Consider the following 22,402-nt stretch of genomic DNA (forward strand, 5'->3'; position numbering starts at 1 on the left):
AAATATACTCCACTGCCTTAACGCGACACTCCAGATTAAACTCAAATTTGATCGTTTTTTTTTTGTCTTTGATCTTTGGTTATGATCGTACCACCGTGGACGCTTTAACCGGATACCCTCACAACCCGAGGACCAGTACTACGTATAAACCTCCTCTCTCCTAGGATTGTTGATTCCAATTAATCCCGCCATCCAAGCACGCGAGGAATTAATAAGATAAATACGTTTTCCCCCGGTAGAGACGTTGGCTGCAGTTAGTAACGCCGCGCTATTGTCGGGATTTATGGTGGGGTATACCTTTAACATGTGTCAGTTTCCATTCACAATCGAAAAAACAAAACAGAAACAGTTCTTCATCTCTCTCTGTCTCTAGATTACCCTTCCAAATCTAAACAAGTAAGTTTATCTCTGTCTCTCTAAGATTTCTGAATCTTTGTTGGTACTTTTTGTTTCTTTGTGAATTATTGTTTAGAAGGTTTTTTTTTCTCATTATATAAACAGTAGCCAAAAACACTAATTCATGTTTAGTAAGTTTTTACTTTTTTTTTGTTTGCATTCTTTTTTTCACTTTTAGATCCTTCTAGGATTTGCTTTTGAAATTTCTCAGTTTATATTTCCATTAATAGACTTAGATTCTGTCCCTTTTTTAGGAAAGAAAGAAAGATTTTCCTTGTTTTTACTTTTATTGGAAATGCATTAATTTGATCGAAAGAAAAATTAAAAAAATCTTTCTTTCTTTGGAAATTGGATTAATGGGAGAAAAAGGAAAAGATTTCTGAAAAAAAAGATATTCTTGCATTTTAGTGAGTTTTGGAAAGAGGGTTTTAGGGGTTTATGTGATTGCGTTTTGGCGACATGTGTAGATGATTAGTTAATAACTATCTAATTTCTTGGAAGATTTAGGGTTTTTGTTTTGATTAGTTTTTTTTTGTTGTTGTTTTTCTGTCTAAAAGAGTGGTCTTTATCCGATTGCGGGACAGAATTCTGGGATTCAGTAGTGTGGAGATAGCGCCTCAGCGAAAGCAGAATGGTGGGTAATGAAGAAGTTAAGAAGGAGGATGAGCAAATATACGAGTATGACGTTCCGGACCCAGAATTTTATGATTTCTTCAAGGATAAGAAAAAAGAATGCTTTGAAATTGATCAAATGTGGGCTATTTATGATGAGATAGATGGAATGCCTAGAAGGTATGCCAGGATCAGGGAAGTTTATTCACCTGGTTTTAAAGTTCGGATGACTTGGTTAGAGCCAGATCCTGACGACAAAGGTGTAAAAGATTGGACTGAAGCGGAATTACCTGTTGCTTGTGGTAAGTTCATTCGAGACAGGAGTGACAAATCCGAAGACCTTGAAATTTTTTCTCATAGACTTGAGTGGGAAAAAGGCGATAGTTATGCTTCCTATAGGATATATCCTAGAAAGGGCGAAACTTGGGCTGTCTTCGACAACTGGGATATAAAATGGAGCTTTGAACCGAAGAAGCACAAGGACTTTCAGTATAAATTTGTGGAAGTTTTGTCAGATTATTCGGAGGAATCAGGTGTTTTGGTTTCATACTTGGTTAAGATCCAAGGATTTGTAAGCTTGTTCAAGCCAGCAACACGTAACGATGGAAATGCATCCTTGCAGATACCACCAAATGAGATTCTCAGGTTTTCACACCGTGCTCCTTCTCATAGAACAACTGGTAGAGAAAGAGGAGACGTTCCTGCTGGTTATTTTGAACTCGATCCTGCTTCTGTACCTACTTGCATAGAAGAGATTCGCGATCTTGATTTGAATGTGCCCATTGAATGTATTGATGCCAAAGATGGTATACCTTTAATTGAGGACGAATCACATATGGCGAACATCAGGAAAACCTCTGGTGTAAGTTGTACTATGCAAGGAGAGAATTTTAAATGTGGAAGTGGGTCTCCAAGCTTATCAAATGGGTGCTACGAGGAGAAGATGAGTGAAGAAAATGCTAGCCATCTTTTGGAGCTGACTTCAAGTGGTTCAGATAGCTCAAACATCAAGGAGATAGGTCTGGATCCTGCTTCACTACCTTCTAACTTTGAAGAGACTTCCAATCCTGTAAATTTGAACTTGAATTCTGATATTGTTGATCCTGATAGTCCTGTTTCTCTTGGATCTTTGGAAGAGGAAAATCCCTTTTTCTTCAAGAAGAGAGCCAACCCTGATGAAAAGAGTTTCCTAGACGAAGGGAATTCAGAAGTTAGAAATGGGTCTCCAAGGTTATTAAACGGATGCCTTGAAGAAAATGCAGATCATCCTTTTGGCATAACTCCTTGTGGTTCAGGTCACGCCAAAAGCTGTAATGTGTCAGATACTGAAGCCATGGGTCCAGATCATACTATTTCTTCTAGTAATGTTGAAGAGAGTTGTGTTCATGCAGATGAGAAAGCACTTGGTGAAATCAATAATTCTTCCAAATCTCCTGCAGCTGGAGGAAGGCTACTCAAGCGAAAGAAGAGGAAAAACCATGATGTGAAAGGGTCTCCAAGGTTATCAAACGGGTGCTCTAAGAAGAAGCATTGTAAAGAAACTTCTGCTTATGCGGAGAAGATTTCCAGTGATTCACAGCAGGTGGAGAGCAAGTTGGAGATCTATCCTAGGAAAGGGGAGGTATGGGCATTATGTAGAAGTGATACATCCAAATGGCCGTGGTCTAACTCGTCTACTATAAGTGATGTTGACATTGTTGAAGTTCTAGAAGACAACACGGAAATGATTAAAGTCTTAGTTTTGAAAACAGTCATTGCGAGTACGAAAACTGTTTACAAACCCAAGAAAAGATCAGGAAATGACATACTTGCGGAGATACCAAGGGTTGAATTGCATAAATTTTCACACAAAATTCCTGTTCGACGGCGGACAATGACAGGATTGCAGGAATGTTGGGAGCTGGATATGCGAGAAAAATTCCCTGTTGAAGACTCCATAGCTGATGAGAGTAAGGGGCGTGAAGCTGCTAATGAATCTGAATCAATTGTTGGCCCAAAAGACATTCCGGATCAAGAATTCCTTGAATTTGTGGATTCAGATTTTAATGACTTTGATTTGGTTAGGAAAGAAGATTGCTTTGCAGTAGGTCAGGTATGGGCCTCTTATGATCGTATAGACGGCATGCCTAGAGGGTACGCTCGTATCGAGAAAGTTTATTCACCTGGTTTCATGGTGGAGATCACTACCTTAAAAGCTGATCTAGAAGAAGCAGATGAGGTTGGTTGGATCCATGAAGATTTGCCTATCACTTGTGGCAAGTTCAAACACGATATAACATTAATAGTCGATGATCGTGCTGCATTTTCTCATAGGGTTGAATGGGAACTAGGCATGGGTACAGGTTCTTACAGGATATATCCGAGAAAAGGTGAAACTTGGGCTCTCTTCAAGAACGTGGATGATATTAAACGGAGTTCTGATCCTATAAATACTAGAAATATCAGGTATGAATATGTAGAAATCCTTTCAGATTATAGTGAGGAATTAGGCGTTAAAGTTGCTTACTTGGTTAAGATCAAAGGTTTTGTAAGCTTGTTCATGAGAACCTTATGCAACAGTATGAATTTCATTCAAATTACTCCAGATGAACGGATGAAATTTTCACATAAAGTTCCTTCATTTAGAACGACTGGTAAAGAAAGAGAAGACGTTCCTGAAGGTTATTTCGAGCTCGACCCTGCTTCTCTGCCTAGTAACCTGGAAGTGATTTCTGAGTCTGAAGATGTGCAAGTGAACACTAAAAATGTTGAGGCTGTAACTAATGATAGTTCTGCATCTCCAAAAGAGGATAGTCCTTGTGCACGAAAGAAAAGAAAAACGAATCCTCTTAACAGGAATAGCCGGGACGCAGGAAACTCAAGATATGGAAGTTTGCTTCCAATCACACCAAAAAGATGGTGTAATAAGAAGAAGCGAAGTGTTCTGAAACGGGTTGGAAGAAGTGGTTCCACTTTTGGCAACGGCAATCCACTTAATTTATGTCGGACTGTTATGAATGAGATTGGTAGTGATGGTGTGGTCACTAATACAGACATTGTAACTGTGCATAGGCCCGTGGGACTTTCAGAGTTTGTTCCTTGTGATATTCCAGACGCAGAAAATTCTAACTTGAAGCTTGGATTACCATCATCTTTTCAACTGAACCCTGAAGGAATTCCTGAAGGACAACTGTATGACTTTAGGGATGATAAAACCCATGAAAAGTTTCAGCCTGGTCAGGTATGGGCAGTGTATTGCGACTTGGATGGTTTACCCAAGTATTATGTTCAGGTGAAAACTGTTGAAGTATTCCCTGATTTCAAGGTGGAAGTAAATTGGCTTCAATCTTGTGCTCCACCAGAAGGTTTGATCCGATGTAATGATGTTAATATGCCTTTAAGCTGTGGCATGTTTGAAACTGGTGAAACTCACACTTTTGATGATACGACTTATTTCTTTCATCACTTAACAGGAGTTTCTAATGCTACGGAAAACAAGTTTGAGATCTTCCCAAGGAAAGACGAGGTGTGGGCATTATACAGAAACTTTAGTCCCAGTATGTCATCTTCAGATTTGCAGAAATGTGAGTATGACATGGTTGTAGTTGTAGAAGAGCAAGTTCACTGGATGATCGTGTTGGTTCTACAAAAGTTCTCCTCTTGCATGGAGTCAGTTTTCATGCCTAAATTAAAAGCAGGACATCTCTTTCATATGGCTATACCACGATGTGAATTGCTTCGATTTTCTCATCAAGTTCCTGCTTTTCGATTGAGCGATGACAAGTATGGTAGCTTGCGAGGATCTTGGGTACTTGATTCTGAGTCCATGCCACGTTGCTTGATTTCCTCAAACTGAAGGTTCCAAGGTCAAATTTATTGTTCTTTCTTCTTTTTTTCTTTTCTTCATGGTGTGGAGCCTTTTCTAGTTGCTTAATCAATACATAAATTGGATGGAGCAAGTTCCACCATCCATATCTGTTGCTCTGACACATACCACGAATGCATCGATGTGCAGCTCATGACTTAGAATACCTAGTTTGCAGGGTGTCTGAGTAGAGTTGGAAGATATCTAATTGTGCTTCCTTCTTATGACAAGGAGCTTCTTAGACTAGTAAAACTGACACATGTGTACACACCGTAGACTTTGTAACGGTGTCAACTTTTTTTCCGTTTGGGATAATGTATATGCATAAGCAGTAATGCACTTTACAGAGATGTAAATGTAGTTCAACAAACTATGTTATAACAGGTCTATGAAATGCCACTTTTTTGTTATGACTTCTTGTGATAGTACTGATATCTTTCTTTCATTGAGATTATCATTTCTTGCTCATGTTCCATGAATGGTTGATTCAGAAAAACAAAAGATGCTTCAGAACCCAGAAGTCAACATTACTAGCCATAAAGCAGCCACACAAATGCTATCTAGACTAGTATTTTGGTACCAGTATCAAACCTGGATAGACTGTTGCACTTACAACCTTCATGAAACTGCTTCTTCATCTTTATGAGCCTCCGTGTGGCGATAGATTAAAAATTTCAGGCATGTTGTGAATGGGATTTTTCATTTGATGTAAGTGTCGCGTAAGATGCCAGGTATTTGATTTGGATGGCCTTTATCCTGGATAGGATGCCATTTCACTATTTTGCACAGTATCTTGGACCACTAGTTTCCAGTTTTGGCAATGTTTTCACTGATGTGTATTTTCTGGCAGTCTGAAAAGTAAGGGCAAACAGAGAAGAAGGCGAGAGAGAGCAAACAGAAAGAAATAGTGATATAAATATTACTATAATCATGCTTGTTACAAGGGATTGTTTATACAGACAAGAAAGGAGAAGGAGAATTGGCTATTTACTTTATTATATTTGGATTGCAAAAAAGAATGCCAAAAGCACACCCGACATATGACTATACAAGGGTGGCAAAAACCTGCAACTGTAGCATACCCCATCAAAATCACTATACGGTTCCGCGGTCATCACTCCTTTTTTGCTATCTTGTGCGGTTACTGAGAAGTAAAATGACTGGCAGATGCCAAGAGTAACTATAGCTGTACAATTCTTTCTTTAAGAGATAAAAGAATCATCCATCCTATCTTCATCAGAATTACACGAAGTAGCTCAGCGGTCTCTTTTCCCTTGATCCGCCTTCTCCATAAAGACTATAGCTGTACAATTCTTTCTTTAAGAGATAAAAGAATCATCCATCCTATCTTCATCAGAATTACACGAAGTAGCTCAGCGGTCTCTTTTCCCTTGATCCGCCTTCTCCATAAAGATCATTCCACTGGAGAAGTTCATTCATATTTCGCGATTCTGATGAAACACTCGCACCCACCTGCAGAAAAAAAAAACCAAGAGAAGGAATTCTCGGTCAAACTATTGTCTTGAAACAAACAAGTCTTTAATAGACTCAGATAGGATTAGAATGCTTTCACCAGAATACCTGATCATGTGCAAATTTCAGATCCGCCATGTTTAGAGGACGAATATCAGGTAATGATGTATTCTCTAGCAGCGCGGAACCTTTCTCCTGGAATTATTTAAGTAAAAATACATAAAAACTTTAAATTCTCAGGCAGGCTATTGATATCCTCAATTCAGATTCTGAAATATGACACTTTACCTCTTTTTCCTTCTCCAAAATTTCTCTTATAGGACAATATGCAGCTGTTACACATAGATTCTGAGACCAAAAGATTGATTAGAAAAATCCGAATACCAAAAAAAAGGAGCTAGACAACTGTTGTTTACAAAGCAAACCTTTAAGTCGCTTCCTGAATATCCATCTGTCATATTTGCAACAACTTCCAAATTTACATCAGGTGCCATTTCTTCTTTCGCCAAAATAACTTTGAGAATTTTTTCTCTGTTTGGAGCATCTGGCAAATTCACCATTAATCTGCAAGAAATATTGTAACATAACAAAAGTTGATGAGAAAGAAAACATCTACAATGACGAACTAATTGGTAGGAATACAAGTAATGCTTCAAAGGCTTACCTTCGAGGAAGCCTCCTTATGACAGCTTCATCGAGATCAAACGGTCTATTGGTGGCAGCAAGTACCAACACCCGCTCTTTGTCCTTCGTACGTAGACCATCCCAATTTAGCATAAATTCGTTCTTCATTTTCCGCATAGCTTGATGTTCTCCTGGATTTTCACGTCTTCCTAACATACTATCAACCTGCAATAAGAGAGCTGTGAGAAAAAAAACTACCAAATATTGATAAGCTGGAAAGCCATAAACTTCTCACACCTGTAAACCTAAGAGTTTATCGATTTATTAGGAACGCTGAATGTAAAGCTCCTCATAGATGATCCAAATGTTAAAGATGTAACTAACCTCATCCACAAATAAAACGCTGGGTGCAATTTTACTTGCAAGTGAAAATGCTGCTTTTACATACTTTTCTCCCTCACCAAACCACTGCAAAAATCGAGTTGAAGATAAAAAAACCACGACAAGAGAATGGAGAAAAGTCACAGCCTAGAAATGAAGAATTTACCTTTGATGCAATGCTCGACATCGATATGTTTATAAAGTTTGCACCTGCCTCGGTAGCAACAGCTTTTGCAAGCATTGTTTTCCCAGTGCCCGGAGGACCAAAAAGCAGAATTCCCTTGCACGGCTGCAAACACAAATGGACTCTATTAAGTAACCACATATTGACATATCATTTTTTTTGAAAATATAACATCCCGACAAATGAACTGTATAGAGACTACAACACATCAGACTGTTCACTATGGGAAGGGATTCACCTTTGTAAGTTGGCCCTTGCTGAAGAGTTCTGGTCTCTGCAAAGGAAGCATTACTAATTCCTTCAGTGTTCCCTTTACAGTTTCTAACGCTCCAATGTCGTCGAAAGATATTCCGATATCAGCTGGGGGGATCACATCAGCCAGAAGTTTCTTCTCAAACTCGTTTTCGGTGACCACATCCTGAAAACTCCAATGTGAACAAAGAACCATTTTACACCAAAAATATAATGCTGAGGAAATACAAAAAAAAAAAAAGGACCAGACTAAAATTCTAGGTGACAGCAATTTCACCTTGAGTGATTTCTTCGTACTACTGGATTTATTTTGAGTGCTCTCAAGAAGGCTCAACCCGTAATTGATACTGCACATTTTGCAACAACAAGAATTTTAAAAGAGGTTCATCGATTTTCTTCCCACATGGTACTATAGAGATAATAAAATATAGAACAACCTTTCAGTGGAAACCAAAAACTTATCTCCGCTGGCAGAAGCTTTTGAATTATTCATTAGGCTATGAGTTAGCGCCCAACCAACTATCTTCTTAACACCTGTCCAAATCCACCAGCTGGCACATTAAAACAACAACAGCCAAGTGGACTACGAAGAACAGTGAATTATTATTAGGTGGATCAACATACTTACTTTCAGTTGTATAAGTTATATTTTTAATGCATATTTTTTCAAGGTCTGGGCATTCCAGTCCACTCCGCCCAAGAACCTGAAAACAATTTTTTAGATTGACCTTAGCGTTTAGTTTAGTAGAGCAAAAGGTGATTTTGTTTTAAAAACATAACAGAGAATGTCCAACTTGGCCCAACAGGAACTATGGAAATAAACATTTAAATCATCAAAATCAAACTCTCTCACTGAACATTTATATCATCAACCTCTCTCACTGATTGTTGGCTGGTAATAATAGAGTTCATAGTGAGAGTTTCAGTGCCACGGATAGCTTGAGATCAGCAATAACAATTTATTAAAATAACTTACTGAGCGTATGGTGGCAATATTTGAGTTTGCAGTGAGAGTCTCAACATCATGGTCTAACTGTTGTTTCAAATCCAAAAGCAGATCTTCATCCTGCCAGAGTCCGGATAGAACAGAGCATTATTCCAAAGAGCATAGAAAAATCAAAATAAGTAACATATTCCAGTATAAGGTAGATAGTGCAAACCTGTGGTAGTTGTATCGTCACTTTATTTGAAAAAAGTCTGGTGAGGTGCATCGCAGTCTCTGTAATCACTTTGCTTCTCCCATTAAGTCCAACCCTGAAGTTATCCTGAATGATGTGACAAAATGCATACATGATGTCTTATGTGAAAAACAGCCCTTAGGACTCAACCAAGTGCCTACTACTGGAATTATTTAATCAACTTATCAATACCCCTGAGTAAAACAGGTATAACAAGGGAAAATACCGGAAAAGCAAGGTCGAGTAGAGACGTTTGTCCTAGTTTGGAGGAGAACATAGAACTGCTCGAATGTGACTGCAATCACATTCCAAATCATAACAGAATTCTACACAAGTAAAATCAAATTACAGCTTTACAAGAAAAAGAAAAACAACTATGAGATGGTTGTTATTTTTCACCTTCTGCGCAGTATTGTTCATCTGGGTATGGGACCCAATCACAATTACGTTGTCAGGCAGATTTCCGAGCTTGTGTTTCAAAACTGTATATGCCTCGGAATTGACGCCCAGAGATTTCTCGATATCTTTGAGAAACAGAATCAATCCAGCACTTTTACTTTCACTACAAACAATCTACAATATTGAAATAGTTATAGAACAAAACAAACAGAATTTCCTGCCAAAGTTTCACTAGTCCAGTAATCAATGCAGCTAACACATATATTCACCTCAAACAGTTCATTAATGACAAGTTTGTCAAGATCATCGCTTCTGGAATTGTCCAAACAAAGTAAATTAGCTGCACATATTGAATAGATTACCCTCAATAATTAGTGATGCTCAGAAATAAAATAGCATTTAAACAGAATGAAGGAGACATGATATCTATTTTAAAAGAGAAGAAAAGCGTGAGGTGGCCAAGGAGTTACCGCAGCAATAGAAACCATGGTCAGCATCACAAAGTCCCGCAAGATCGTTACCTCCTTGAATTATTCGATCAAACCTAACGCCAACTTTATAGGATCCACTTTCTTGAGCATAAGGAATGATTACTTTGCCTCGGTAACCATTAGCTGGCCCCCTGAGATTAAGTATATTGATATGAGGTTCACATTGAACATCAAAAAAACATGCAGTTACTCTTTCACAGTATATTATACAACCGTGAATAATAATACTATGTCAATAATACATGTTAATTGCATCAAAATTTGTGATTAATATGATGTTTGGCGGAAACAAATGCCCGTACCAGAAAGCTATGGCATATCTGGGTTCAAACAATAATTCTCAGATGAGAAATAATTAATAAGTTAAGGGAGAAATTAACTCCACAACAACTAAAAGTACCAAAAAAAATAAAAAAAATACAGTGATCAAATATAACAGTCCTGTACATTACAAACACTTAGAGCATAAACAGCTTTAACTGACTAAGTGTAATCTCATAGAGGATTATAGGTGAGTAAGAGCGCAAAGATTAGATATACCTTGACGGAAGATAGGGCGAACAAGATCCCGGTAAACCCAGATACTTTACTCTATCACCTGCAAGTTCCGTAAACGTTCATGCAGCTAAGAAACTGAAAGAAGCGAACTTCAGGAACAACTATACTGTATTCGTAATAGAAAAGATACACTTGGATATAATTCATAATTGAGTGAAGGGAGAAAAAGTATACCTATTTTGAATTTGTTATCCTCAGATAATGCGTTAGATGACTCCTGTTTCCCAAGATTGTGAGATCCAAGTGCAGGTGAAGCTGGTTTCTTTAAATATAAAGCATATGATTTTACAACTCTTCTAAGAACTCCTGATGTTTCTAATGTAGGCGGCCCTTTTTTGCTTGATTTCGAGTCCTCTGGCAAAGTATCCTGCAATCGAATGACCAAAAATAAATAAATGCGGTTTTCATATTGTGCCTACTTCCAGCGTGAACTCCCTTGTCTTAAATGATCGCTAGGGAATCAAGGATAACTTGAAATAATGATGTACAACAGGTATTTAATAACTAAAATTTTGCCACCAACCAATTTTGAACACCGATGAGTCTGTATACTTACACCAGGTAACAGGAGAGAATCAACAATAAGCAATCTGGTGCCGAAGTGTTTAGCTAAAGCCTTTATGAGGTTCTCCTGATAGATCTCAGAACCTGTGAAATAAGACTTAATGTAATCATATGACGCATACCACCAGAAAAAGACCATTAAGCAAACAGAAAATAGCACAATGATACCTGCTGGACCGGATAATAATATTCGTGAGCTAATAGTAGGTAGACCCGAGGAGTACTCTAAAAAGCTGCTACACTTGAAATGCATATGTGCTGTTGCAATTAAAACATTCTTCGTGTTTTCGCTGCAATGGGAAAATAATTAGATACAAGTACAACAGTGATCTTTATATAGCAAGAGAACAAAGTAGATGTTAGCAGAAGGTCCAATCAGCAAAGAAAGGAAAAGGGATGAAAGAACTCATATGCCTATATGAGGGACCCGTAGGAGGCTGCCAACCGATGGAATTGGAATTAGATAATAGTTTCTAATATGCATTGGCATGCCTACACAACAATCATGGAACCTAGCACCTTTAAGTGGGCAGGGAATGCAACACTTGTAACTAAATTAACAGTACGTAAAGACAACTATATAATGTAACCATTACAAGTAGAATCTAAAGGAGAGCATGGGACTTAAGTTGTTACCACAATCATGCATCTTGTGTTACTCAGTAACAACCAACAACAATTTGATTGCTTAAGTCATCTTAAGACAGCAAAAATAAGAAATTGAAAACTAGCATTGTCATAAACAGTGCCAAATTTAAAAAATGAATGGAGCTCCCACTGAACATAAGCTAATAAAGGATGGTGAAAAGCTGACAACAAGCACAACACTTAGCAAGCTCAGACAACTTAAATACTGCAAACAGAAGTCAGGGACAATCAATTGGAAAAAGGTTTACCTCAGATAGTAAGGAAAACTGTCAAAAGAAACCTCGATATCACCAGAGCAAAGAATCCCTTGTCGTAAACTATCCTTTAATGCTTGGCGCTGAGCTGCTGATGGAACTCTTTTATTTTCTGTGCTGTTCTTTTGCTCACCAAGAGCTCGTAATAAGTTTTTGCCCATTCCTGCAGAAACCTCGATATCATCAGAGCAAAGAATCCCTTGTCGTAAACTATCCTTTAATGCTTGTCGCTGAGCTGCTGATGGAACTGTTTTATTTTCTGTGCTGTTCTTTTGCTCACCAAGAGCTCGTAATAAGTTTTTGCCCATTCCTGCAGAAACAGATTGTCTATCAAGCACCCTAATGTCTGGTTTAAGTTCATGAAAAGACTTGTGAATGTTTCCAATACCTACATCAAAATAAGCATTCAAGCAAAACTTATCAAAATCGTAGTGTCAAAGATGATGGGAAATTCAACAGATGGGGCAACAGTAGCTTTCCTACCTGCAGAAACACCAGCTCGCTTGTCACCTGAAGAACTACATTTCTTAATGTGGCAATTGTCACCAAGATCAGGAGTCAGTGAGCCTGATACTTCAGAGCCCGAACTAGGCCTTCCGTTACCTCGTTGTGCATCTGCATCACTCTGTGGAGGTGATGGGAGATGTCGCGAGGCTAGATTTGATAACCATGTTAATACTAATGCTTGTTGTGTAGCAGCTCCGGAGCCTACAGACCTTGCTCCAAAGTTTCTTCCTTTAGCTGGAACACTTTGACTTCCAGAATTATTAGTTGCCAGTTGCTGGAAAATCTGCCTGAATGTTAAGGAATACGTAGGTATCTTGACAAGAAATTATCTGTTCTAGAACTATAGTCAGTTGCTTAGTATAGCACTACAAATTCATAATAATATTGAAATAGAACTGCATTAGTACCTCCTAAACTGAGGAATATCTATTTCACAAGGATACATAAGCATGTTTACCAGATGAACTAAAAACCAATTCATCCCCTTCCTGCAGCACTACACTGGTATCTTTACGATAAATCTTTCCATTCACTTGGACCGTACCTTGGACCCCCAATACTTCTAGCAGAACAGTATCTAAACCTTTTTTCTGCTTAACAAAAAGGATCATTAACTTAAGCAATGCCTTGGAGTGATTTGAAGGTGCATATATTGTTAGTGGAATTTATTTCCAGCTCAGAGAGTTAATCGGCAGCAAACGAATAGAAGATATCCGACATACCTCCACGTTTGTGATGCGTCTCAGCGTACACAGAACCTGATCAACACATGGATCTTTCAACCATAAGCCGCAATATCGGTTTTGACCAACACTAAATGGAGACTCTTGAATGCGAAGGCTGGGATTCTGGGAGAAGAAAAACATTCATCATGCCCCAATTGAGCTACACTGGGAGATGCTCTTTTCTTTAAGTGATTCAAATATTCAATAGCGAAATAGAACAACAAACAAGGGACATAAAAAGAAATGACCATTGAATTCTGGTATAAAAAGAAGATGCTGCACACCGAAGTAATAAATTTAGTTTATCTATTTGGTTGCCAGCTAATTGGTTGTATGATGCATTTTGCAAAACTACCAACTATCGTAAAAGGCAGATCACTTGCTCATATACTGAATTTCTTGCGATCCATGTCTGCCCAAATCCCCTTAGTTCTACATGAATCCATACATTGAATGTTTAATCAAGACTTAAAACTTCAGAGTTCACACCACCGCCTCACCGAGGTATTGAAACATGCAATACACAGAAAAATAGGTCTAAACAAAATTTTAGAGAACCATCCACGGAAAGAATGACTCACTTGAGCGTATTGAGAGATAAGCCTTCCCCATGGAAGCTTTGGTGAAGCTTTATTTGGCGCGGCTTTCTTTGTAGATAAAGGCAAGACCTTGTCTTTATCATCATCAACGACATCAGTGTTACATTTCTGTGTAGTATCAGATTCTTGTAAAGGATTGACACCCACTTCTTCTTGGTCATCTTGAGATGAACCAAGGGTTTTAGCAACAGCGGGTAGGGACCCAGAATCATCAACTTTATTTGGTGATGAAGCCTCCTCCAGTGCTTCGTCCATCTGGGATTTATCATCAAAATTACAATATCAAGAATTCATAAAAGAAACGAAACCCAGAATTGAAAAAGCAAAACCCATGTCAAGAATGAGAAAAAAGAAGTACCTTTGGTCGTTTTGAAAGTGAAGGAGAAGCATCTCCAGAGGTACTAGTAGTATTACTGGATGGAAAAGAGCGTTTTGATGATGATTTGCTTCTAGTTTCTACCATGGCTCGTTTGATCCGATTTTACTCGCAGAGAACTGAGGAATTGAAGAAAAAGGTAAAAACAAAAAAGAATTAAAAGAAAGAAGGGGTTTGGAGGTTTTAATAATAATAGCCAACTTTTTGTATTCGGAGTGTAATTAGTTATTATTACCCAGGTGCTTAGTTTTACCCGGTTCGGTTCTCACCGGCCTAGATGGATGGATTAGGGAGCAGGAATTACAGTTTTGCGAGTACACCTACCGGCTAAATAGAGGTTGTTGTGTTAAATTTTTGTCGGCCACGTCAGATTTTTTCACAAAAATCTAAACATGCCGGATATCACAACTGAGAATTTTTAGCATGGCAATTGTTGGGCCGACCGACCGGAAGGTCCGAAGGAGTGAGTCCCTTTTATGGTCATTTTTTTTTTGTAAATTGAAGTGTAGTATAAATGTTCAATTTAATAAAATGGTTGGAAATGAATATTCTTACAAGATTCCCGTCACACAATTTTATTTAAATATCGAATTATTATAACTCGGAAGGAAAGTATCATTTTATTCTGATTTGGTGAAACTATCATTTTTTCTTCGAACCGGAGCGAAAGTATCATTTTTTTCTGAAACGGAACGAAAATATCAGTTTTTTTGAAACGGGCGAAAATATCACTTTTATGAAACGGGGCAAAACCCTCAAAATATTATTTTTGAGGTATAACTAAATTAGTGGATGCATGAATCAAAATACGACGGTAAAAAATGTTATACTTTCGCTCCGTTTCAGAAAAAATGATACTTTCGTCATGTTTCAGAAAAATGATATTTTCGCCCCGTTTCAGAAAAGTGATACTTTCTTCTGTTTCAGAAAAAGTGATACTTTCGTTTCGTTGCAGAAAAAGTGATACTTTCTCCCCGTTTCAGAAAAAGTGATATTTTTTCCACGTTTCAGAAAAGTGATACTTTCGCCCCGTTTCAGAAAAAGTGATACTTTCGTCCCGTTTCAGAAAAAGCGATACTTTCTCCCCGTTTCAGAAAAGTGATACTTTCACCCCGTTTCAGAAAAGCGATACTTTCGCCCCGTTTCAGAAAAAGTGATACTTTCGTTCCATTTCATAAAAAGTGATACTTTCGTCCCGTTTCAGAAAAGTGATACTTTCTTCATGTTTCATAAAAAGTGATACTTTCGCGCCCGTTTCAGAAAAAGTGATACTTTCGCTCCGTTTCATAAAAAGTGATACTTTGGCCTCGTTTCAGAAAAAGTGATATTTTCGCCCCGTTTCAGAAAAGTGATACTTTCTCCCCGTTTCAGAAAAAGTGATACTTTCTTTCCGTTTCATAAAAAGTGATACTTTCGCCCTATTTCAGAAAAGTGATAATTTCGCCCAGTTTTATAAAAAATGATACTTTCGCGTCGTTTCAGAAAAAGTGATACTTTCGCTCCGTTTCATAAAAAATGATACTTTCGCCTCGTTTCAGAAAAAGTGATACTTTGGCTCCGTTTCAGAAAAAGTGATACTTTCGCCCCTTTTCAGAAAAAATAATACTTTCGTCCTGTTTCAGAAAAATTGATAGTACAACGTGTCATGCATCGATGTTTCGTTTTTTTTCGGTCGGCCCTCCCACCGTGGCAGCGGTGTTCTAGTATACGATTTAGGTATAAAATGTTTGAGCAGACGACTTAAAAAAACAAATTTTATTGATACAATTCTCAGATGTACAAAAAAAAAATCTTAAATCCACGACGACTAATTTAATACTACCAAAACCAGCTTGATGTATAACACAATCTTGCTGAAAGCAACACCACTAAAATACAAATGTTTAAGTAGGTTTTCTTCTTCTCTGTCAGGTTTCTGTCAAAAATGGTTGGAACTTGGAAGTATAGTTGTTACTACAAAAAGCTGAGCTCAAATATCTTCCAAAATTCTCCGGAAATTTACATATTGACCTCTCAAGGATTATAAGGGTTGGTGGTACAATGGGAACTTTGTTTGTTGATCTTGTCAATCTATTTACTGAAGTTTAGCCAATTTGGTGCACTGTTTTTTAATTTATGCCAGAGCGCAAAGCCGTCTCAACATCTCCGAGTGGTTGACCAGCATAAAGATGAAGTTGCCCCTTCCTCACTACAATTAACTTCATGCTCGACTTTATGGCTTCCTTCACTTCCTGAAACAATATTTTTTGTATATCAAAGCTTGCATTAGCAACAAATAACTTACACATGAAGGAAAAACGTTACTACGGGCAGTCCAAACGTTACAAGATCAATAGTGAGTTTGTATACTTACCTCCATTGAAAGAGGTACAACGTCGGCACTGACACTGCCCAAATCATCAAAAAATGACTCCAGTATATACGTAAAGTTAGTGGCATCGCGGCGATCCTCAAAAGCAACAGTACAAGACAGAGAGCTCTCATCCATTTTCAAAGAATATAAACCTTTTGCTGCTCCTTTATCTGGACCCCTACGCAAGAGAATAGCCTGAAACAGAATAATACCAGAGCAAATGGTTATAATTTGGCATTATGATTTAAACATTTGAAACATTGTCCAAAATGAGTTGAGATATTAAAAGGCTGTAGCTGAGATACTTTGTTCGTCAAAATTTCCCTGTATCAAGCTTTTTAAGAACAAAATAGGCTTTGGACGCAGCAGCCATGCCCTGGCATTGACACTACCCATAGTGCACCATGGCCCCCTATGTACTGTTTATAAGCGGACGTGCTGAAGAACTCGTATTGGTATAGTACACCAACACTTGTTCCCATGCTTATGTACTGTTTATAAGCATGTCATTGTTACATGCTTACACAGTTAAAAAGGAAGAGCCAATCCACCATTTAAAGAAACAAGTAGAGTGCACGTGCGTTGCACGTCAAACGTACTTTGACGTTCCGGTTAGACCCTTTGCTTAGCACTGTATGCAAGCACCTGCCAATTAGGAATTAAGCTTGCAGCTTAAACTTATACTGGCCTCCACTTGAATCTAAGAATTTGAGGAACAAAAATACCTGCCTAACACTAAAAAAACATAATGAGGATCTGGTCCTGAGTTTTTTTATCTAGTGATCCATCCGAAAATAAGAAGATGTTTTGTTCATTAAGACAGTAATCAAACTACTACAAAGTTTTTCTGTCATAATTCTCTAATCAATCAAAATTTCACATATAAGTAGAAGACTCAAACTCGTGCCCTTTGGGTTATTAGTTCACTGCCAAACAGACAGGAAAGCTTCTTCTTCTTGCTGCTACTTTTCAATCCGCTAACTTTCCCAAGTACCAAAAACATGTTGGAACTGCAACCCAAGTAACAAATTGATGAAGTAAACCCCCCATTTTCCTGAACTAAAACACTTATTATACCCCAGTATCCAAACAGGTCATCTTATGAATAATGGTAGGGGGAGCAGCAAAAGAACAACAATGAAAAAACAACCTCTGTGGCACATAATATCACCAAACCGAAAGAGTATTTTACAGGCTCAAAGTTGCACGTATATCTTCACAAAAACCGAAAGAGTATATGAATTTCTAGATGATCTAAATATTTCAAGATTACAACCAAAGGTAATTTATACTACTGGATTCGAAGTATTTATCTGTTTGCATATTGAGTCAGCTATTTGGGAAATGTTTTAATACCATTTAGATGAAAATAAGAAAAATGAAAAAAATCTCTCATATCCGGTGAAGCTGTAAATGAAATGTCACATACATACGAATCGTGTCTAGGTGAAGCTAACTAAAAAGCTTATCGCTCTAAACTTAAGCTTCACACTTACATAGTCGGGTATGATGATAATAAAAAGATGCAAGTGGTAAGCTAAACAACAGAAGGAGCTAAAAGAGCAGTGGTATGTTACTAAAATCCCCTGTTATTACGAAGTTTATGCATATGGGCACTTCACCAGCTTCTCATCCGGATACCTACAGTGTTTCATTTGTTAAAAAATGTCTCACACTTAAAATTACGAAACCGAATAGTGAATCAATGAGTGACCTAAAAACCCTCTTTTGCCAAATAATGAAAACAATTTGGCGAATTGAATTGAATTCAGTATGATACTTTCCGATATTTATACAGTGGTACGTAAATAGAGAGTAAGATCGAATAATAAACCTTTCAAAATCATTGATAAACACATGTGAAATATAATCCCCAAAATTTACAGGAACCCTAGAATTTCAGATTACAAATATCAAACGATTTGAGAAATTTTGCAAACCTAATCGACGATGTGAAAAGCAACCAACTCATATCTTCATCTCCGTCAATGATTGTCTGCAAATTTCTTGAAACTTGGTTGAAGATTGCAGCGATGGATTTGATGGGTTTTAGTTGTTTAGAAGAGAAAGAGAGATTAGGGAGAAGAAAACGAAGGGGAAAAAAAAGCCAAAAAGAAGTAAAGTGAACGGCTATGGTTAGACATGAAGAAAATCCAACGGGAGATTAAAAAAACGCTTTTGTTGTAAAAAACGTTTCGTGTACGAAAAGTACGGCGGTACACCAAAATTGCTTAGTGTTTTCAGTTAAGCCTTGGTCTCATTAAAAGGGGGGAAATGCAGACGACAAACACCGATTTATTTAGGCATGAAACAGGTGCAGTGAATAATGACCAAAAATTTAAGCCAAATAAAGAGCACGGGATAGATGCACATACAAAGACATAAGGAAGCTTCATCCACCAGAAATCATTCTTCTTTAGCCCTGGGTTTTCTCTTACATTGTTTATCCTCAGGCTGTGCTCAACTTCTTTCGTCATGCTTCGAGAAGTACTTTTCTTCGATTCTCTTGATTTTCTCAGTTTTCCTACTTCATGAGTAGCTTCTTGGATGGAACCTACAAAAAAAAAAAAAATTAAGAACACTGCTACAATATAACAAAAAACATTACTAAATGTAGTCAGTGATTCTAAGGGATCAGACAGTTCAAGTACCAAATGATGATATCTAAAGGAGAAAGCTCCTAACTTAAGATAGGTGGTTCATAATAAAGATAAAGAAGAATCATCGGTCTTTAACATGGTGTTCTCAGCTATATTGATTTATACAAGATGCATTACCCTCTCAAATACGTCTGACTCGGGTTTCCATGATGATACATAAGGATAGAAATGTGGAAGAAAGAATACAATATACAAGATGGATCACGTCTTAGGACAATAATCGATAACTAGAGAATTTTAAATTAACGCAACTACGGATTTAGAACAAATATATAAGTTATAAGAACCACACCAGACCTTGGCTTGCCATTTTCACTTTTCATCCCCGTACCCCTTTTCAGATTCTCTCTCTCTCTAAGCTTCCTCTCGAGAGATTGCAAAGACTTACCAGACAACTCTGATACCACCTCTCCATTTCCCTGCAGCATGGACTTCTTTAGAGCACTATCAGCAGTTAAAGACTGACTATCTTCTTTCTGCCTATCCTTACGTCGCCCTAAATCATTATCCAAAGATTCAGCCCCATCTTGCACTTTCTCAGCCGATAAATCAAAATTTGCACTACCATTACTTTCCGATGCATCTTTTTCATACTGGAATCCTTTAGGTTGATTTTCACTATCAGCAAGCTTCGGGTAATAGCTTCTAAACTTCTTTTTCCTCTTAGATATCACTCTCTCATCTTCCCCTTTACCATTCAAATTCTCAAACTCCTTCTTATCCTCCTCAACCTTGCTTGACTGTTCACTCAAATAACTAACAGATAATGCCGCCGTAGTTGATTTCTCTCGTACAGAACGAAGCCTCTTCTCTAATTTACTTAATTTCCCATCAACCTCTTTCCGAATATTGGTATTACCTTTCACAAATTTCTTACCATTATCATCCCCACCAGTCCCAGTAGAACCCAACTTATTACTATCACTCAACTTCTTCTTCACTTCGCTTTCCCTAACCTCCCTAGCTAAAACCCTAATCTCTTCCATTTGAAACTTATAATCATCATTTACACCCATTAAATTAGGTAAAATTTCCCCCTTTTGGTTCTCATTCACAATTTCTGACTTTGAATTTCCCAAATTAGATTCTTTTTTCACATTTTTATCTCTAAAAATCCAAACTGCACATAGAGTTTGTAAAACAAACATGCCACCAAAAAAAAAAACCATTTCCCCAACTGATTTGTTCGAAACAATACCTCCTCCAGCTTCAGAAACCTGAATTTCATATGAATTGAGCTCCGTTTGCTCATTAACTGGAACCCCCTTTTCAATTTTTTTATCGGAAGAAACCTCGATTTTAGTTTCATCCTCTTCTTCTTGATGTTGGATTTCTAGGGTTTTGTTAAATTCTTCTTTTTTTTTCTGGTTGCTCTTGAGGTAGTAGGGGAAGAGAAGGATTAGGTTTTGTTATGGTTTTTAGTAATTTGATTCGTAAGTGGTTTTTCCTATTTGTAAGTTTGAATGAAGCAGGAATTAGGGTTTTACTGGTGGTGTTGGTGGCGGCGGCGGTGGTGGTGGTGCTGGTGGGTGGAAATGAAGGGAGAGAGCAGTGCGCCCAGGCCATTGCTGGGTGTTTGAATTTGTGTGCTTTCTGGTATTTGTGTTTGTAGGAATTACCAATAGGTACCATTATAGTGTTCTTAGTTAGTGGCAGGTCCACCCATTAAAGCCCAGTAATCAGAGGTCCATAATTAAAAGAAAACATGAAAATGGACCAAATTTTTTTAGCCCAGGTCCTGCACACGTGCGAGATCAGGTATACGTAATATGAAAATACCACAAATAACCTTTCCTATTTAATATGTTAAAAGCATGAGAAATATTTTTCACATTTCATATTCATTTTCTTCTTCTCTTTCCTCTCACCATTGTTGCAGATGAAGATGAAGATTTGTTTTTGTTCTTTCTCGTTTCTACCGAATCAGATGATGAAGATTTTCCATTGTAATGTTTCTTTTAAGGTTTTGGCGATCTAATCATTGTTGTGCTTGATTATGTTTTCGATCTCCATGGTTGATTTGTCGACTATATATTAGATCTAGATGAATAATCACATTTTTTGTTCATTTCGTTGCTAGATTCGATTATGCCACTTCCATTTTAGATGTTTTAGACGTGTTTCAGTTCTTTTTTGTATATGAATCAACAGTACGTATATCCCGTACTGATAGAAACTTAGTTTATTTTTGAGAAGAAGATGCATCGTTATGATTTACGACGAGAAGATTGTTTGTGTTTCCAGGTATGTATATTAACAATGATTTTCGGTTTCCATTCTATTTTTTTCATAGATTCGTTACTAGTTTTTCACATGCAGCTGAAGTTTAGATTATGAATCAGCAGTACATATATGATGTACTGAAAAATTATGCTTTAATTTTGTTATTTTTGTAGTTTTTGATATTTTTCTTCTTCGATCTAGAAGTATATATATGGAATATTGAAGAAAAAAAGTGTTTCGATTCTGGTGTTTAGAGATTCATTACTTGGTTTTCACATGCAACTGATTTTAGTTTCATTTTGGTTGTTTTTTATATGCTTTTAAGTTGTTTTTGTGTATTAATCATCGGTACGTATATGATATACTGGTGGATTTTGATGGAACAAGTTCAGATCTAAATAAACAATCATGTTTTGTGTTTATTTCATTAGTAGATCTGATACTTTTATGGTTTGTTTTTCAGTTTTCTTTTGTTATTATCAATTGTTGATAAACATCACTGTCCAGAGTTCGTCCTAAATTTTATACTTCTCTTGTTGTTTTAAAAGTTTGTGGGGATATAGTTGATGAAAAGAATGTACACAGTTGGGTTTTGCTTAGATTTGTTTATAGACCTTCTTTGATTCATATGTGTAGTATTTGAATTTTATGTTTGTTAGTGATGTTGTGAAGTGTTTGACGAATAAGTGTTCTTGAAATACATTAGAAGCGTTGGGTATCTTTAGAGAGATGAGAATTGAAGGAGTTAAATTGGAATTGCATGATTGTATCTTACTCATTGCTGGTGCTCCACTTGGTGAAGAATTGAAAGGGATTTTGATTCATGTGTATGTGCTCTTCCTCTTATGTGGTCTTCCTCTTTTCTGTATTTCCTTTTAAGATTCATGATACAATTTGTATCTTATCTATCACGGACAGGTGAAGGTGGGAACCCGTTCTGCGTTACTCAACTTTGGATCACCAGTGGATGCATCTCAGCTATATAAATTACTCCATGCCCTTCATCCACATCCTCATTAGAAGAAAAATTAGCAGGCAGAGGTGCACCTGGAACATGTATGTTGCTCGGATTTTGTTGCTTTTGTCATACATACCAAAATA

At 37.3% G+C, this 22,402-nt stretch overlaps 3 protein-coding genes across 8 annotated transcripts; 1 reads left to right on the forward strand and 2 right to left on the reverse strand.

Annotated features, from left to right (window-relative positions):
* The first annotated feature begins 273 nt into the window (after positions 1–273).
* Positions 274–5,265, forward strand: LOC113318349. Of its 3 annotated transcripts, XM_026566496.1 has the most exons (3): positions 274–396; positions 954–4,352; positions 4,461–5,265. In XM_026566496.1, the coding sequence occupies exons 2-3, from the start codon at positions 1,028–1,030 to the stop codon at positions 4,841–4,843; spliced, it is 3,708 nt and encodes a 1,235-aa protein (XP_026422281.1). In that variant the 5' UTR covers positions 274–396; positions 954–1,027; the 3' UTR covers positions 4,844–5,265. The 3 variants fall into 3 exon arrangements, with proteins under 3 accessions (XP_026422281.1, XP_026422279.1, XP_026422280.1); XM_026566494.1 differs by having other exon boundaries at positions 954–5,265; XM_026566495.1 differs by having other exon boundaries at positions 326–396; positions 981–5,265.
* Positions 5,266–5,749: 484 nt separating this feature from the next.
* Positions 5,750–14,199, reverse strand: LOC113318908. 3 transcript variants are annotated; one of them, XM_026567189.1, is made up of 28 exons: positions 14,048–14,199; positions 13,672–13,944; positions 13,088–13,213; positions 12,809–12,955; positions 12,342–12,648; positions 12,032–12,246; positions 11,853–11,884; positions 11,125–11,246; positions 10,949–11,040; positions 10,567–10,759; positions 10,375–10,432; positions 9,814–9,965; positions 9,613–9,683; positions 9,344–9,517; positions 9,171–9,239; positions 8,927–9,031; positions 8,743–8,832; positions 8,395–8,470; positions 8,204–8,300; positions 8,044–8,113; positions 7,753–7,932; positions 7,497–7,619; positions 7,334–7,417; positions 6,990–7,174; positions 6,751–6,889; positions 6,614–6,673; positions 6,434–6,520; positions 5,750–6,325 (listed from the first exon to the last, which is right to left on the reverse strand). In XM_026567189.1, exons 1-28 carry the CDS (start codon positions 14,150–14,152, stop codon positions 6,212–6,214), a joined length of 3,546 nt encoding a protein of 1,181 aa, XP_026422974.1. In that variant the 5' UTR covers positions 14,153–14,199; the 3' UTR covers positions 5,750–6,211. The 3 variants fall into 3 exon arrangements, with proteins under 3 accessions (XP_026422974.1, XP_026422973.1, XP_026422972.1); XM_026567188.1 differs by having other exon boundaries at positions 5,750–6,135; positions 6,253–6,325; positions 11,853–12,246; XM_026567187.1 differs by having other exon boundaries at positions 11,853–12,246.
* A 1,606-nt stretch (positions 14,200–15,805) lies between these two features.
* On the reverse strand, positions 15,806–20,654 carry LOC113319016. Of its 2 annotated transcripts, none has more exons than XM_026567322.1 (4): positions 19,467–20,654; positions 18,794–18,972; positions 16,419–16,613; positions 15,806–16,296 (listed from the first exon to the last, which is right to left on the reverse strand). In XM_026567322.1, the coding sequence occupies exons 1-4, from the start codon at positions 20,245–20,247 to the stop codon at positions 16,174–16,176; spliced, it is 1,278 nt and encodes a 425-aa protein (XP_026423107.1). In that variant the 5' UTR covers positions 20,248–20,654; the 3' UTR covers positions 15,806–16,173. The 2 variants fall into 2 exon arrangements, with proteins under 2 accessions (XP_026423107.1, XP_026423105.1); XM_026567320.1 differs by having other exon boundaries at positions 19,371–20,654.
* Positions 20,655–22,402: the final 1,748 nt, after the last annotated feature.

This window comes from Papaver somniferum, chromosome 10, assembly GCF_003573695.1.
Source record: "Papaver somniferum cultivar HN1 chromosome 10, ASM357369v1, whole genome shotgun sequence".
Classification (NCBI taxonomy): Eukaryota; Viridiplantae; Streptophyta; class Magnoliopsida; order Ranunculales; family Papaveraceae; genus Papaver; species Papaver somniferum.